This window comes from Ictalurus punctatus, chromosome 22, assembly GCF_001660625.3.
Source record: "Ictalurus punctatus breed USDA103 chromosome 22, Coco_2.0, whole genome shotgun sequence".
NCBI lineage: Eukaryota > Metazoa > Chordata > Actinopteri > Siluriformes > Ictaluridae > Ictalurus > Ictalurus punctatus.
The window spans coordinates 11,833,836-11,850,495 of record NC_030437.2 but is presented as its reverse complement, the minus strand read 5'-3'; the positions used below and the strand labels follow the sequence as shown (position 1 = coordinate 11,850,495).

Genomic DNA, 16,660 nt, shown 5'->3' with positions numbered 1-16,660 from the left:
TGACTTTTGGGGTAAGCTGATTTCAAAATTCTATTTTTTTTTTTCTTGTAATCACAAAACATAAACATATTTTAGTTAGGGAAAGCTAGTAGTTTTCAGAACTAGAGGAGATAAATAGATGTGCGAACTGTAAAATGTATTTAGGAACACGTGTGCGAATACAAAGTATTACAAAATTCAGCCCAAGCAGCCTTGATTTTTTTGTTTTCAACAAAAAGGTTAATGACACAACAATAATGGCACAGTCACTGCGTTGAATCCATGTCGTCCGTTGAAAAAAAAATCACATGATCAGCGCAAAGGGCACACTAGCAATTTTTCCACAAAAATGCCGAGTGAACACGCAGTGAGCTAAACTAGATCGCTAAAGTTAGCTAGCAACATACGCAAAGTATGAAGCCTATTATGCAGTATTCCACATGACAGTGCGACTGAAGTTTCGACTGAAACAGTTGACGCAGAAGGTGATGAAATAACATTAAATGAAGCCCTGGGTGGCGATACAAGTCATCCTCCATCGCCGGTATGAAATACAAGTTTAACCCACAGAGGCAGAGAATATTTGAGGACAACTTAACATACTGCAAGTCCTGCAAAGGGAAGAAGCAAGCAGGCAACTAGATCTTTGTTACTGAAATGTCAACAAGTTGACAATATAAACGGTTTTCCTAGGCCACCACACGTAGGCTATACAGTGCCTTCCACAATATTGGCACCCTTTGTAGATATAAACAAAGAAGGCTATGAATAATTGTCATTGTTGTTTAACCTTTTGAAATTTTGTTTAAAAAATTCACAAAATTTGCAATATAATACAATTTTGATATAAATATTTTACCTCATATTTATACTCCTGTGAAACAGGAAGTCATGGTTAAACAATTTCCTGTTCCTAGTCACCCATGTGTACGAAAAGAAATGTAAAATATCAACGTTAATATACTTCAAATACATTTTTCTCATATGAATTCATAGGGCTGCCAATAATTAGTGTACACCTATATTTAACAAAGATTTTATATATATATATATATATATATATATATATATATATATATATATATATATATATATATATAAACCTGTGTTTTGTTTGCAATTGTTTGATATCCATGAGAGCAGAGTATTTTTGTTCAAAAGTTTAAACAATAAAGACAAATTTCCCCAGCCCTCTTTGCTCATATTTACCAAGGGTGTCAATATTAGTGGAAGGCACTGTATGTCTGACTAGAACTGTGGATAAATGTTCATGCTTTGAAAGCTACCAAAACAAAAATTAACGAAACAGTAAAAGTTGTGAACCATTTTAGTTTAATATAAAAATAACTACTATGTTGTACATTGTAAGAATGCTGGCGGCTCATTGTTGGAACAGAGGAACATGTGGTGTAAAAACAGAAATTGTTAGATACTTGTGCATAACATCGACCAAACATAAAGCAGAAAAATATAGAGAGGGGTTTAAAATCCTAAAGTCCGGCTGCACTGTGTGCTTCTCCAAGCACAGTAAACAGTTTGACTTTGGTAGCTTCCACTCGCTCAGGAGGGAGTTTCCGGAGAGAGTCCGCTACAGCCTGGGCAAAAGTGAAAAACTCGTCGCTGCTCCGGCGGGATTCAGTGATGGCGCTCAGCTGGGACACCAGAGCCGTACAGTTCACCATTTCCTGACGTAAAGTTGCTATTTTGTCCACAATGTCCTCCCCTTTGGAGACTCGCTTCCTCTTCTTGACTGGCTGGCTCACTGACGACACTTCCGTGCACGCGGAGTCGTCGTCGCTACACGTCGCGTGCGGAACTGTACTCCGCCTCCACTCTCCCACCTCACTTTTAGAGACCATGTCGTTCTTCGTGTCTCGGTGTTTAATAAACCCGTTGAGCCATGACAACCTCATACAGTACTCGGGTTCTTTGTCTTCATCCGGCCCGGAGTCCCCATTTCTGGTCTTGAACTTTTTTTTCAGACGCACAAATTTATCTCGAATTGCTTTCCATTTCTTCATGCACACCTCCGGATCTTCGCCCAGTGTTTTGCCTATTTCCATCCAGGACTTCATCATCACGTCACTGTGTTTGTAATGTTTTGAAGAAGGGTCGTACAGGTGCTTATAACGTCGCACTTCTTCTGCCAACTGATCTTCAAACTGCCCCATTCCGCTTTTATGCTGGGTTTGTTTTTGTTTTTGTTTTTTTAGTCTGGTTTAGCTCGAGAGTTTCTTGGGTCTCATCTCAACATTTCCGGATACGCTAACGGATGTGCTTAACCGCTCAACCAATCAGCGCGTACTGACGCGCAGCTCCGCACACGCGCGCGATACGCACTGGAGCTTTTTGGCGGTCTGCGCGTCGCTTCTTCTATGGCGTTCAGAGTCACTGCGTGCTGTACGTGCGTACATACGCGTTAACTAGGCGACTGTGTGGAAAGCCAAAAGGGGCGTGAATCGCCTAAAATACGTCTTCTGCTCTTTTATACGCACGTGTGGGAAAAACACGTTTGACATGTCATCTCCGTCATGAACTGAAACTAGCCCTACAAGTGGACATTGGAAAAGGGAAACACATTTCTTCTTCTTTTTTTTTCTCAGCATTTTCATGCGAAACAAGGTCACTGTACTTTGTTCATTTGTTTCCGATGAAAACGCTGAGGAAAAAAGAAGAAAAAATGTGTTTCCCTTTTCCAATGTCTAATTGTTGAGCTAGTTTAAGGTTGAACTGTTGTACACGAATTCCTGGCGTACGGACATTATCCACTCTATAATTTCCCTTTCCCTCTCCTAATCCATGCAATATATCTTATCAAAGAAATGGTTCTGTACACCACAGATCCACTGTCTACACTTACACTTTGCATTTGTTTGCATAAATGTACTATATTTCATTTATCAATTATTATCTATAACAACCTATTCTTGGCCATGGAGCATTTTGAAATTTGTCCTCCCTGTTGAAATTAAAAAAAAGAAAGAAAGAAAGAAACCATCTCAGAAATTCTAATGGTTTCCACTATAAATACTATTACAAACTATCAGCAAACCATTAAAACCATTACCATTATTGGTCCTCAGACACTGGATATAACAAATCACCAATTGAAGGCAACAAATTACCAGTAGAGACCCACAGGGACCATTACAGTTTCCATTAAAACCAATACAATTCACATTACAAATTCTATGAGGCTTTCTTTTTTTTTTTCTTTTTTCTTTTAACAGGGTTGTCTGCTGCTCCTCAATCAAATATGGAGAAAAGTGGTTACTGCTACAGTAGAAATGTTTGTGATCCCAATTTTGACCACTAGGAGTAATAATACACTACAGTATATGGCCAAAAGTTGGTGGACACCTGATCATCACACCTATGTGTGCTGTTTGACCATTCCATTCCAGATTTATCCCCCCTGTTGTTGTTCTTAATAACCTTCACTCCTCTGGGAAGGCTTTCTACTAGCATTTGGAATGTGGCTGTTGGAATTTTTGCCCATTCAGCCACAAGAGCAATGGAACAGTCAGTGTTCCAGTTCATCCTGAAGGTGTTCAGTGAGGTTGAGTTCAGCAATCTGTGCAGGCCACTTTAGTTCCTCCACACCAACCTTGGCAAGCCGTCTCTATGGATCTCACTTTGGACATTGTCATGCTGGAAAATGTTTGGGCCCAGCATACAAAGATATTCTAGACAAGTCTAGATCTTTGTGGTTACAGTTTGGGGATGGCCCACATATGGGTATGATGGTCAGATGTCCACATATTTTTGGCCATATAGTATAACTCTATGGAAGCTAATCGGGGCAGTGAGCTCGCTGACTGTGCAACATTTAGAAATGCAAGCAAATCAATAGAATATTGGCTTAAATCTATCAAATAGTAACAAATTTTATATTATTGGCCAGTCAAAATAGGTCTTTATTATTTCAACGAAGTTTAAAATGCATGGAGTTGTGAAAGAGGACGTTATGAAGACTAACATTTGTTGATCTACTGATATAAGTGGTGGGGCTGAGTTGCTGCAGGAACACTGACTGTTCCATTGCCACTAGTAATACATTACATTTGTTTTACACTTACTGGACATAAGCTATTATTTCATTGTTTTGTTTAACTTTTTTATTGAATTGGATTTTTTTTTTTTTTATTGTTTTAGGTACATGGTGTGCATTCTTAGAAAATTCTCACTCTAGTTGAAACCCTTAATGGTTCTACATGTACAAGAGTGTGTTTCACTATCAGAAAGGCTACAATGTAGACCCTTATAGGGGGCTTAGAACTCCTAAGGAGGCATGAAGACCTCAGTAAACACTCAAGAGAAGAGGAATTCTACAGTTTCTCAGCTGTCCACTAGGGAGCAGCAAAAGACTAACACAAATGTAACACAAGGGCCATTTTAATTGATACTTTAATTTTGTTTGAAATCTTGCAACAAGATTTCACCATGATGCTTGATGGGTATTCTATGAAACCAAAAGCACCTTGGTCTAATACGTAACTCAAATTTATTATGTTATCCACATGTAAATAAGATCTCTAAGACTATGTTCTAGATAGAACATAGGTAACATAAAGATTACATATATGTATGCTAACCAGGCTTGGGGAGTAACGGAATACATGTAACGCGTTACGTATTCAGGATACAAAAAACTGCTAACTGTAATCCGTTTCATTTACGTCAAAAAATCTATCATATTACTGGTATATTTCGTAAAAAATGGGTATACAATCAAGATTACTTTTTTTTTTCATTTAAAACCAAAGAAATTAATCTTTTGACGTAGCACAATATAGCAGCTGCTTGATTATAGTTTTAGTCTTTTATTACCTCAGAAAAGTTTGTTTGGTAAAATTGCTTTGTTGGCGCCCCCTAGTGCTGATGTAAATACGCGGCAGTGTGTTCAAGACTGTATTAAGTGCAACACGACAATCATCGGCGTTATTTATTTATTTATTTATTTATTAAATACAATTAAAAAGTCGTCACCATTGGTGTGTTTGTGTGGCTGTGAAGTGTGTGTGTGTGTGTGTGTGTGTGTGTGTGTCAGTGATTCTGATTTATTTATTTTTTTACGGCATTATGTTACGATGTAATGATTATGTAACGATAATGATCATGGAATAATTGCTGCTGACGTATCACCGGAAATAGCAATCAAGATTGTAAATTAAGATGCAAAATGAAGCGACAAAAACCATCAGGAGCTCAATTTCGAAAAAAGAAGAAGAGTTAAAGCGTGAAAAAAGCAGAAGTAAGCTTATTACAGTTTCTATATCATTTGTCATTTATGTGGCTGTGATTGCCATTAACCATGATATTACTGGTCAAATCTCACATGACGTCATTATTAATGATTTTGCAGCAAGGAAGGGCAGGAAGGTAAAATTCTAAAAGCACACATTACCTGAAACGAATGCATTTATAGCACAGTGTTTAAATTACAGTATATACAGCATTGTTAATTTTGCATTGTTATTTATGTTTAGTATTAATATTTTATTATTTTAAAAAATCTTAGTACTTGCTTTGTATTGAGCATATAATAAGGTAAATTTGTGTTTATATTATTTTTTGTGGTTATGCCTATTCACAATGACTATTTATTAAAACATATATATATTATTATTATTGAAGTATATAAAATATTATTGAGTATCGGAAATTAATGTTGTATAAATTTCGTTGTGGGCAGGGGAAGGGTGGGGCGTTAAGGATGAACCTCACCTAGGACATCAGATGGGCTGTGTGGATGATATTTTTCTTCTACCTTTCTTTCTTTCTTCCTTTTAACAGATTACAAATCCAGATTAATAATCCACTTGTTTTGTCTGGTCAATTTACAGTTTTTGAGTACTTGTTAAATATACATACATCAATTGTAATATGTTATAAGTTTATAAGCCTCAGAAAAAAGTTATTTCATCAGTGATTGTATGCTGTGTGTAAACCCACACAAGCAATTCCAGCAATCTTTCTCTTATATATTCACATACTGTATATGTACATACTGTACATCCAACATATGTTTGCCTATTTTTTTAATTCCATCTATTAGATTTTTTCTTGACACTAAGCATTAAGAATATAATAATATATTTTATCTGCAAAGAAGAAAAACAAAAACACAATTCTTACTTATAAATACCAAAACATACCCTAAAACGAAGGGTTCAATCAACCCGGACCAGAAAATAGTGAGGAAAATGGAATATGCACACTAAGAAGACCTATATGGGCTATAAAAAAATAAATAAATAAAAACAGGAAATCCTTCCTTTCTGGAAATGTGTAGGTAGAGTTGATGAACCAGCATTAATGGGAGTTCACACAGGACATTCAATGCAGTTCAACACAGTCACTTCCTGTTACATATCCTAAGCATCTACAGATGTAGAGTGATATTTTTCATGCTTAAACACCCCATTTTGGGGACAGAGAAAAAACATAAGCCTTATACAGCCTTCTACATTTATACCTAACAAGTTTTTGGGTGGGTCTCTGTATGCAACATGGTCTGACAAATTCATACATACGCATGTCGCAATTCTTATGAAAAATACAAAGGGAGGGGCAAGGTTAGTATTCATATCTTCCACCCTTTTTCATATGAAGTTAAACAAAATCAAGCTTCATCATACTTGCAATTCTTGCAAATTTATGCACATTTATCATAAGATCAAGTTCAATATAAGTACTCTCACCAGCCACTTTATTAGGAACATCAGCACACCTAATCATTCATGCAATTATCCAATTAGCCAATCATATGACAGCAGTGCAGTGCATAAAATCATGCAGATACAGGTCAAGAGCTTCGTGTTCACATGAAACATCATAATGGGGAAAAAGGTGACCTCAGTGACTCTGACTGTAGCATGGTTGCTGGTCCCAGACAGGCTACTCTTAATATTTCAGAAACTGATGATCTCATCAAAATTTTCATGCACGGCATTATTTAGAGTCTATGAAAAACAAACACATAACCCTTGACTGAGGACTGCAGGAGGAAATGACTTCTTGCTGAAAGAGGTCAGAAGACAATGGCCAGACTGGTGCGAGCTGATAGCAAGGCTACACAAACTCAGATAACCACTCTTTACAACTGTGGTGAACAGAAAAGCATCAGCACCTCCAACCTTGAGGTGGATGTGTTACAACAGCAGAAGACCACACCAGGTCCCACACCCATCAGCCAAGAACTGCAATCTGAAACTACAGTGAGCACAGGCTCACCGAAACTGGACAGCTGAAGATTGGAAAAAACATTGTCTGGTCTGATGAATATTGATTCCTACTGTGATATGCACATAGGAGGGTCAGCAGCATGAATCCAACCAGGATACTTCAATGGCTTCCCCAGTCACAGATATGAATCCAGTACAGCATCTTTAGGGTGTTGTAGAACAGGTGATTTGCAGCATGAATGTGCAGCTGATAAATCTACAGATATTATGTGATGCAATCATGACAACACCTTGTGGTACCCGTGCCATGAAGAACTGAGAGCAAATGGGATCCAACCCATTTTGGTATGGTGTTCCTAATAAAGTGGTTGGTAAGTGAATAGCAACAATGGCAGACCATTTCATTTGAATAATTGCATGCTGCAGTGCTTTTCTTAGACCCGGTGTCACTTGAAGTCTCTGTCTATATCAGTTGTACTGGTCTTTGTTTTTGTTTTATTTATTACACCATAAGATTTTGCTCTCTCTCCCTCTTTTTCCTTCCTATTTAGCTCAGCTTTCATATTTTTATATTTTTTTATTATTGGCATTCGAATTCCATAGTTTCTTTTAAGCCACTAGATATCAGTGAAGCAGTGTTGGCAGACAACTGTATACTATATTAAATTCAAACTTGTTTGCCAGACTATCTCAGACTGATGGGCGTTTGGCAAGATCTGCATCTGGAAAGATACCAGCAGGCTTCAAACCTATTTTGGCCTCTGAGTCATAAATACATAAGGAATTAAAAGTGATGACTTTTAAATTGATGATTTTCCTGAAATTAAGCAAACAGTAAGGGTTATGGCGAAACTGCAAGGTTAGTCAGAGGAAGAGAAACTCATGTGACGTGGCTCACTTGGCAGACGCAGTAGCATGTTTTACTGGAGATCAGATGCTTTTCAGTGACTCATGTGCTGTAATAGAATCCCTGGAATGAATCTTCCAGCATTCTTCCAATAAATGGTCTGAAATCCTAAATACCTGTATCTTTCCCTGACATTACGGGCATATAAACACTCAAATCAAAGGCAGAATTTTATTTAATTTTTTTGCACCCCAAAATTCATGATTTCTACTTCCCTTTCTACTTATCCACATGCAATAATGTGAACAGAAAAGCAGCTGCGTCCTGTAGTAAAAAATCTGTAGGCTTTTATGATCCTCATTTTGTTCTATAGACAGTTAAATCAATCTGAAACTTCCAAATGTGCTACTCTATGCATGTTTAAAATCACAATCATACAGTATTTTTTTTTTTAAACTTACACACTCTACATTCAACTCATGTAACCTATAGGTGTTATTAGTGTAAATTGGCTATTTTAGGAATTTTGTGGTCAATACTGACATGAAGTCCCAGTGGATTTATCAGTAGTGTGTACTAGCATGTCAGAATTCACAATGGAACTAAGTTATTTGGAAATAAGATGTGCATGTAATAGATATAGCAGCACATACAGTAGAAAAAAGACATGAAAAGTACTTTTTAAAGTGTTTTTTTTATCTTAAAGTATGTATGTGGAATGATGGTTTTAGTCCATACACAACCAAAAGAAATGTCACTTAAAAATGTAACATTTAAATGTGCATCAGTCAAGCTTATCCAAGACTGGAGTTCTAGTGGATAAGTAGATGAAGTACAACAACATTGGAACTTCTTCTCTTTTTTTTTTTTACCTCCTTGAACCTGCCTCCCATTCCTACCCATGTACATAAATCTCATCTGCCCAAATCTACTGTGTCCAGTGAGTTCAGTTAGTTACTATTACCAAAGACCAAAACAACCAGTAATTCAGTGTTCTTATTCCCGGAACATCATTACCAGTGTTTCTTCTAGTTTTATTACATTTCTTGTTATTAAGTTTTTTTGGAAGCACTGTGTGTGTCTTTTTGCTCGCTGTAAGAGTATCTGGCTGCTCTGGGCACAATGGATTCCACCATGTTTTCCTTTCTGAACAGACTGAGATGGGAGCGGAGTGACTGGGTGTTAGGGAGTGTCTCTAAAAAAGCTGACAGGAAGCACATATAAACAAAACAAGCTTTTTTTCTCAGGGTATAAAAACACTGTTTTTATTCCATTGCTTGAACAAGCATTTTGGATCATGTTCTACATATTTTCCAGGTTATTTATGCTAAATGAACTATTCCATCTTTAACACATTTTGAGAGCAAACACTTTTCTGACTCATTAACTATAAGTGAAAATCTACATTATATCTAACACAGTCTTACTAAGTGAAGATGACTTCTTTATAGTCATAGACAATGAGAACCCTTTAAATGTATAATCAGACTGACCACCAGAAGCCTGACAAACCCATTCCTTTAGACTATGAATAAGATCTATTATTGACAACCAGTCCTGAAAAAGGCTTTGACACTAATCCATCCATAAACAATTCAATAGCCCAAAATGAGTGGGTGGCTGGTAACATTTCCTGAATCAAAAGCACTGTGATTAGGTGTTTGGTTAGTCCAACATAGAGTACCGTGTGCGTGTTATATAATTTTCACACTAGTTAAACAATGCTGGCAGCGACAGACTGGCTGAGTGAATGAATGAACTGAACAGAAGGCACTTTTTATACCATGCTGATACAGTATATATTCATTATCAATGAAAAAAAGATACGAAGTGAAGTTGGAAAGGTTTGTATGTTCTATATTGTCATCATTGACATGTGTAGAAACAGATCAAAAATTGAGACAGAGAAGAAAAACATAGGAAAGCTTATATAATTTTTTGTCTATGTAAGCTCATATAGTATTTGTGTGACTGTGAGTACGGATGGCTGTTTTCAATTATGAGAGCTGATCTGAATTCTTGCTGCTCATTTAGCTGTTGTAAACACAGTCTCATGTAGGTGCTCTTTTAAATGTATTCCATGTTTTTACCTTCCCACCCCACCGAGTCAGCATTGTTGTCTAATATTTCAGGGGGTTGCTTTATATTTCTGTATGGGTTGGTGTGTGCTCCTCATTACAGCATTTGTCTTGGCCTTGACTGCTTTGTCTCCAAGGACAGTAACAAGTTCCATATGTGAGTCTTTAAGCAGACCCATCCACCCCCCACCCCACCCCACCCCACCCCAAAAGCACAGAAATCTTTCGCTTGATTCAGCGAAGGCACTATGGTACACCTCGTTTAGTATGCAACAAGGCCACCTCTGTTATGTGCTGGGCAAGAGGCCAGACCTTCCCACCTAATACACTAATACAGCCGCTGGCTAAGTGTGAAAAAGGTACTTTGGTCGTATTTAGGCAGCATTGTTTTGGTGAGGCTCGAGCACCACCAAGTGCTTAGGGTCATTTGTGCTTGCTTCCTAAGCCAGGACTTTGACCCACACTTCAAGGGAAAAAGGCTATTGGTTTCCTCTTTCCAAAAGGAAAAAGAAAACAGAGAGTAAGTCTGAGGATCTTCAGTTTCTTAATCGCTTGCAGAGGGGGAGAACCCCTCAGTCAACATGGGGGTGGACAAGAGAACATTAAGGCTTTGGCATGTTTGTTGTTGTGTTTGTAGGAGAATGAGATGTGAAGTCTGAAGCATTCCTCAGCCTCTTGGCACAAGCTCTGGGTTGTTTGTTGTCCACGTGGGAGGTGGCTTTTGGAAAAGAGGAAGAGGGCAAGCAAAGGGAAGAGGGTGTTTGGCATGTACTGAAGTTAAAATTCCAAAAACTTTCAACTGACAAAACATTTAACTTTTGATTTAAGTATAAACTGTCAAATATCTTGAACAAGTAAAATTAAAGGCAGCATTGCTTCCATAAAGCTTTTTCACTATGACAAGCACAAAGATCCTTTTCTTGATTGTACATTTTTGTATTTTATGTCACAAATCCCTACATTTAATGGCACCCTTGGACAAATGATATTTATCAATTACGTACAATGGTTCGAATTTTCGAAAATCTTTACCTTTTCTTGCCGATGTCATGCTCGTAAGAGCAGTTGAGCTAAAAAAAAAATAAATAAATGCATATAAATGGCTATTTTCAAAACCAAATAATGTTTAGCATAAAAAAGACAGATGGATGTTGACCTCATGTCGTGTCTAGAACACTTAAAAAACTTTGGCAGGAACTCGAAACATATGCATAATGACCCATAAGCAATTAGAGATTAGACGATGGTGAGGCGGGAAAAAGAAGAACACAAAGTTCAGATTCAGGATTACAAAACTTTAAATGATACTTAGGGTGTCAACTTTCAAAATCACCACCTTCGTAACAATACCATTTTGTAATGTTCTCATGGAGGAAGCCCTTCACCAAACGTCACCAAGTGTCAATGGAGCTAGAATTGGAAGCATATTTTGTGGTCATGTGAGAGCAAACTTGAACCGAAACAGAGCACGGTTTGCATGAAAAATTGGTAATGTGAAAGCTGCCATGTGGATTAGAAAGTGCCCCGCTGTACTGAACCTGAGACCTGTAGGAAGTGGTCTGAGTTCGGTTGCATCGGAACTGTACTCGGGTACTTGGGTCCGCACTTGTTCAGGAAGTAAAGTAACCTGCACATGTGTTTTAGCTGATCACATCATTAGTTTCCACAACACAAGTGTACCATGAATGAACTTTGTGTGACACAGAAGAGGTCCACTGCTGCACATAATATCTGCTGTACGGTTTGATAGAATCAAGTGAGACTAAAACCAGACCAACACTCCGGGTTTGGGGGGGGGGCATGCCAGCAACACTTGCTCTTGGATTCAGACTACAGCAAACGTACCCAGCGTGAAAACCACCCAAATCAAAATTAATGTGGTCATCAATGTGGCTCTCTTTAAAATAACAGTACTCAGTCCTCTTTCAGTGGAACAAAAAGTGGTCTACGAAAAAGAGAACTCACTTCTCTTTGCATTCACACTGTCCCTGGTATTGCAAATTGCACTCAGCTCACTTTCTGATTCTCTTCAGCTCTTATGAGGCCTCAATTCACTTCCTATTTCTCTTGGACTGAGACCAATAACCGCTTAAATTTGTGGATAAGTTCTTCTGGAGAAGGATGGCAACACCCACACATACCATGAAGTTCATACTAGCATTACAAAACAATAAAGAAAGGCTTAATAGAATATTCAACCTTGTAATATGTATCCTGTCGAAGTCCTTGGCCTTAATTTTTTTCAGAAAACTGTTCAAACCCTTTAGTGTATTTTTACTATCAGTTTTAATTGATTCCTTATATCAGCCTTATTCAAATTGTCAAAGAGAGGCACCATGTCCTCCTCTGACCACACAAATCCAAGTTTTAAATTTTTGAGCTCAGCTCATCTGTAACATGACCTGAACAATGTAGAAGAAAACATGGGGGTCAAAATAGTTTTAAAAAGCGATTCATTTTGAGAAGCGTGCTGGGCGTGCTTTGCATTTACAATACGTCAACATATGAAACCACAAAGCAGACTTGAAATGAACCATACTCAGACCACCTCCCGAGATGGTATGAGTCTGGCCGGCTTTTAGGGATCTGAGAGGGGCGAAAGCACAGAGTCCACTTACATTAAAACAAGTTGAGTGTGAAAATACATACATCAGGTCTTTGGATTTGAACCCCATTGAAAACCAATGCAGATACAAAAAGTGTGATGAAAACCACTGCATTCATTTGAACTATCATTTTTTGTGTTAATTAGCAAAGCCGGAAGAAATGACGTTGTGGCAGCATGACCCCCAGAGCATTGTTCAGACAGTACGTTGTGTCTCTGTGAATCCTCACTTGAATTGTAGCCGAATTGCGAGCTAGACCCCTTCTGTTTACCAGTGCTCTGACTCTCAGAACATTAAGTATTAATATCATGATGAAGTCAGAGCTGCCACAATGTTTGCGTCATAGTAAAAATAGCAAATATTATCTTAGAGTAAACATAAATATGGAATAGCAGACAGAGAGACACATATACAGTGCTATGAAAAAATTATTTTCCCACGTCCTGATTTCTTCTGTTAGTGTGTTAGTCTCATAGTAAATTGTTTCAGAAATTAAAACAAAATCTAAGATAAAACCAAGGCTACCTGAGAAAACACAAAATACAGTTTTTAAATGATAATGTTATTTATTGGAGTAAAAAAAAGTTATCCAATACCAACTGGGACTGTGTGAAAATGTATTTGAACACTAATTTAATATAACAGTTTAAGTTCATATTCTGTAGACATGACTTAACCGAACCATTAGGTCTGTAAAGTACTTTTTTCTTCTACTGATTACAATAACCCATTAAAATGGAACAAAATGTTTCAGGAGTTATGGGAAATATTTGTTTTCTTAGCTCTTTCGAAGACTACAGGGGGAGAACATCTGTGCCTGATGGATGTGAAAAACACCACCAGGAAAGAGCTAAAGACCTACAGAGAGACGAGTCAGCAAGCATATTTTCAGGAAAGGAATCCACCGGGAGAACAACTCTCATCCACTGAGAGCGTGTGTGTGTGTGTGTGTGTGTGTGTGTGTGTGTGTGTGTGTGTGTGTGTGTGTGTGTGTGTGTGTATTTGTGTTCCTCAGAGTTTCATTGTGCGATTCTAGGCAGCTTGAATGACGACAGAATTGTGGAAAAGAGGATATGATGTAAGCAGTTGGTTTTCACAGTTGCTGACCTTTCAATAGTTTGGAGTCCTCAGTAGAACATTTGGAGGAGGTTATCACCAGTGTGTGTTTGTTTTAGTTCCATTCTTTGAGATTTTGAACAGAACAAATATTAAAAATATATTCTTTCATTCATCTTCAGTAACAGCTTTATACTGGTCAGGGTCATGGTGGATCTTTGTGATTAAAACATATAAGTCCAGTCCATTTTGCCGTACTACTGCTCTATGAGACACTACAGCAAAAGTTCACACAATCTCTGGGTCTCATGCCCAACATGTTTGTGCACAATTAGACAATTAGCTGGCCCTGCCAATTCCATTAAACCTCTAGAGAAAAGTAACAACTTTTACAATAATACAGTAATAGATCTTTTTTTTTTTGTGACAGGACAACACTGAGGCCCACTGTAAAGCAAATGCCTTTGATATGCTGCCTCATTCGTAACCCTAAACATTTGGTCTAATGCAATTCAGCCACAAAGACGTATCAGTGCTGCACCACTGTAAGCACAAAGAACAGACTGAACATCTACATTTCAAAAATTCATCAGATTACGACCCCCCCAATGAATGTAGGCTTTATCAATGTAGCCCTTCCTGTTAAAGAGGTTCTTGTGAGTGGAGATCGAGGGCGAAAGATGAGGTGAAATCATGTGACCCGTAACCTCTGGATGCCTCGGGAGAATGAACGGCTTTCCGGGAAGCCATGAAAGTCGTTCACATATAAAGAGTCTCAAATCGTATTCGGATTTTCCACCACTCTGACGTTTCTTCGTCTGCTCTTCCTCTCCTGCTGTTTTTTTGGGAGAAATATACTTGGACAGAAAATACCTTCAGAGGTCAGTGTATGACTAAGAGCTGCTGTTTGAACAGTCAGAGTGTGAGATGAACACAAAGCAGTCAACTCTGACGTGGCAACAATGTTCCTGCAGGCTGAGCCTGTAGTAGGTGGATGATTCGTGTTGTTTTTGTAAAAATGTCTGGTAAAACATTTACTATGAGAATAGTGTACAAAGAAATACATTCACAAGTAGTTTGGTTTATGTCCTGCGAGCTGTGTGTTGGTGATCCAACAACCAGAAAGGGTTAAAATGGGTTACACTATCTTAGAGTAATTATGATAACATTTCTAAGGATCTTAGCAGAGCAGATAGAGATGTTCCTTATCTTTAATCTGGAATGGGGGGGAGAGGAAAGGCTTAACTACAGCTTGACTTGGAGCTGTTTGACATCCCAGATAGAAAATAATTTTATATGCATTATATTTGTAATGTTGAAACTATAGTACATTTATGGAATTGATCAATCTTGTGTTTAACAGACTGAAGTGAATTATTGACAAAGGTGAACATGGATATTGGACAATATATTTAAAAAAAATTATAAAGGGCAAAGCAACCTAAATTAGTTACAGTTGAGGTCATAAGTTTACATATTCCTTGCAGAATTGGTAAAATGTTAATGCTTTAAAAATAAATAAATAAAAGGGATCATAAAATTGCACAAAGTTTTTTTTATTTAGTATGGCCCTGAATAAGCTACTGTATTTCACATAACAGAAGTTTACATATAGTCCACAAGACAAAATAATAACTGAATTTACACACATGAACCAGTTCAGAAGTTCACATCTGATGTGAAATGTACTTACCACATAAATGCTTACTTATAATTGGGCACCACATTTTTTATCCGACCTACTTAGATGCCTAAAACAAATATAGATAAAGAACTATGTGTTCCATGTCATGCTGTAAAGCAAAAAAAAGATAAAGGACGCCGTCAAAACAGAATCCAATGCATATTATTTTATTTTATTTTATTTTGCACTTAGGATTAGTTAGACAGAAGGGTTAGACAGAAGTCATTTGTAGTGTCAGCAAAATGTAAAGCCACATGAACAGAAGGAAGGCGGTGTGTCATTCCAGGGTTAGTGTGACATGCACACATCCTTCTCTCCCCCCCTTTCTTTTGAATTGTTGTGACACAATCATGTGGCTGTCAGCACAATTCACTGAGAAAGCTTTCCTTAAATATTTAGGGTGTATCTGTCTGAAGAAGGAAGGTCTCTGGATATTACTACAATAAGTAAATGCTTTGCGAAAGTTCATCCTTCTCGTTTTTAAACATCACAAATGAGAATGCAATAAGCTATGTCCTTAATCATGGCATCCCTATATAGCAAATTCATCTTATGCAGCATCTCTAAAGTCTTTCACCTTAAAAGTTGGATAAATCTGTTGCTCATGTCTTTGAACTATGATTGGCCAAGAAAAACCGAGGCATAAATGACCAAAAACAAGCTTTATATATACAATGTGCATGTTGTTCTGTTGACAGTCAGCAGTGACAGCATATGGAAAACATTTCTAGCAACTGCAGCGAGAGCCAGAGAACGACTTCATGTCAAATCACAACTTAAAAACAATTTCCTAGGGCTAGAACCATAGACCAGCTACTCTCATTTTTTGCAGCAAGGGAACCTGTTAACTGTAAAATAAATTCCACTGTCCCCCTCAGCACAGCTTTATTTTATGAACATAAACCTCCTACACAAAATATTTGGCTCATTATTTAAATGTGTACAATAATATTCTGTCTATTTCTTGGAGCTATAGAGCTTTTTATTCCTGAACTTCCCACTGACAGAACACATCACCAAGCTGATATTATTTGTAGGCCGATTTGCTTTTGATTTATTGAAGTTTGGATTAAAACCTATTAAATTCAAGTGATTATCAAAGCAGCTAATAACTCACTCATAAATCACTCAGTCAGAACAGTGATAATAATGGGTGGTGATGGCCACCACTGTAACAGAATAATTAACAAAAAAAAAAACAATACGTAAACCACTTCTACTAA

The 16,660-nt window shown here is 37.5% G+C and overlaps 1 protein-coding gene across 1 annotated transcript; it reads right to left on the bottom strand.

Moving 5' to 3' along the window:
• Positions 1-1,288: 1,288 nt before the first annotated feature.
• LOC108255350 (uncharacterized) lies at positions 1,289-2,288 on the bottom strand. The gene has a single exon (XM_017451270.3). It carries the CDS (start codon positions 2,148-2,150, stop codon positions 1,470-1,472), a length of 681 nt encoding a protein of 226 aa, XP_017306759.1. The 5' UTR covers positions 2,151-2,288; the 3' UTR covers positions 1,289-1,469.
• Between the last annotated feature and the right edge of the window lie 14,372 nt (positions 2,289-16,660).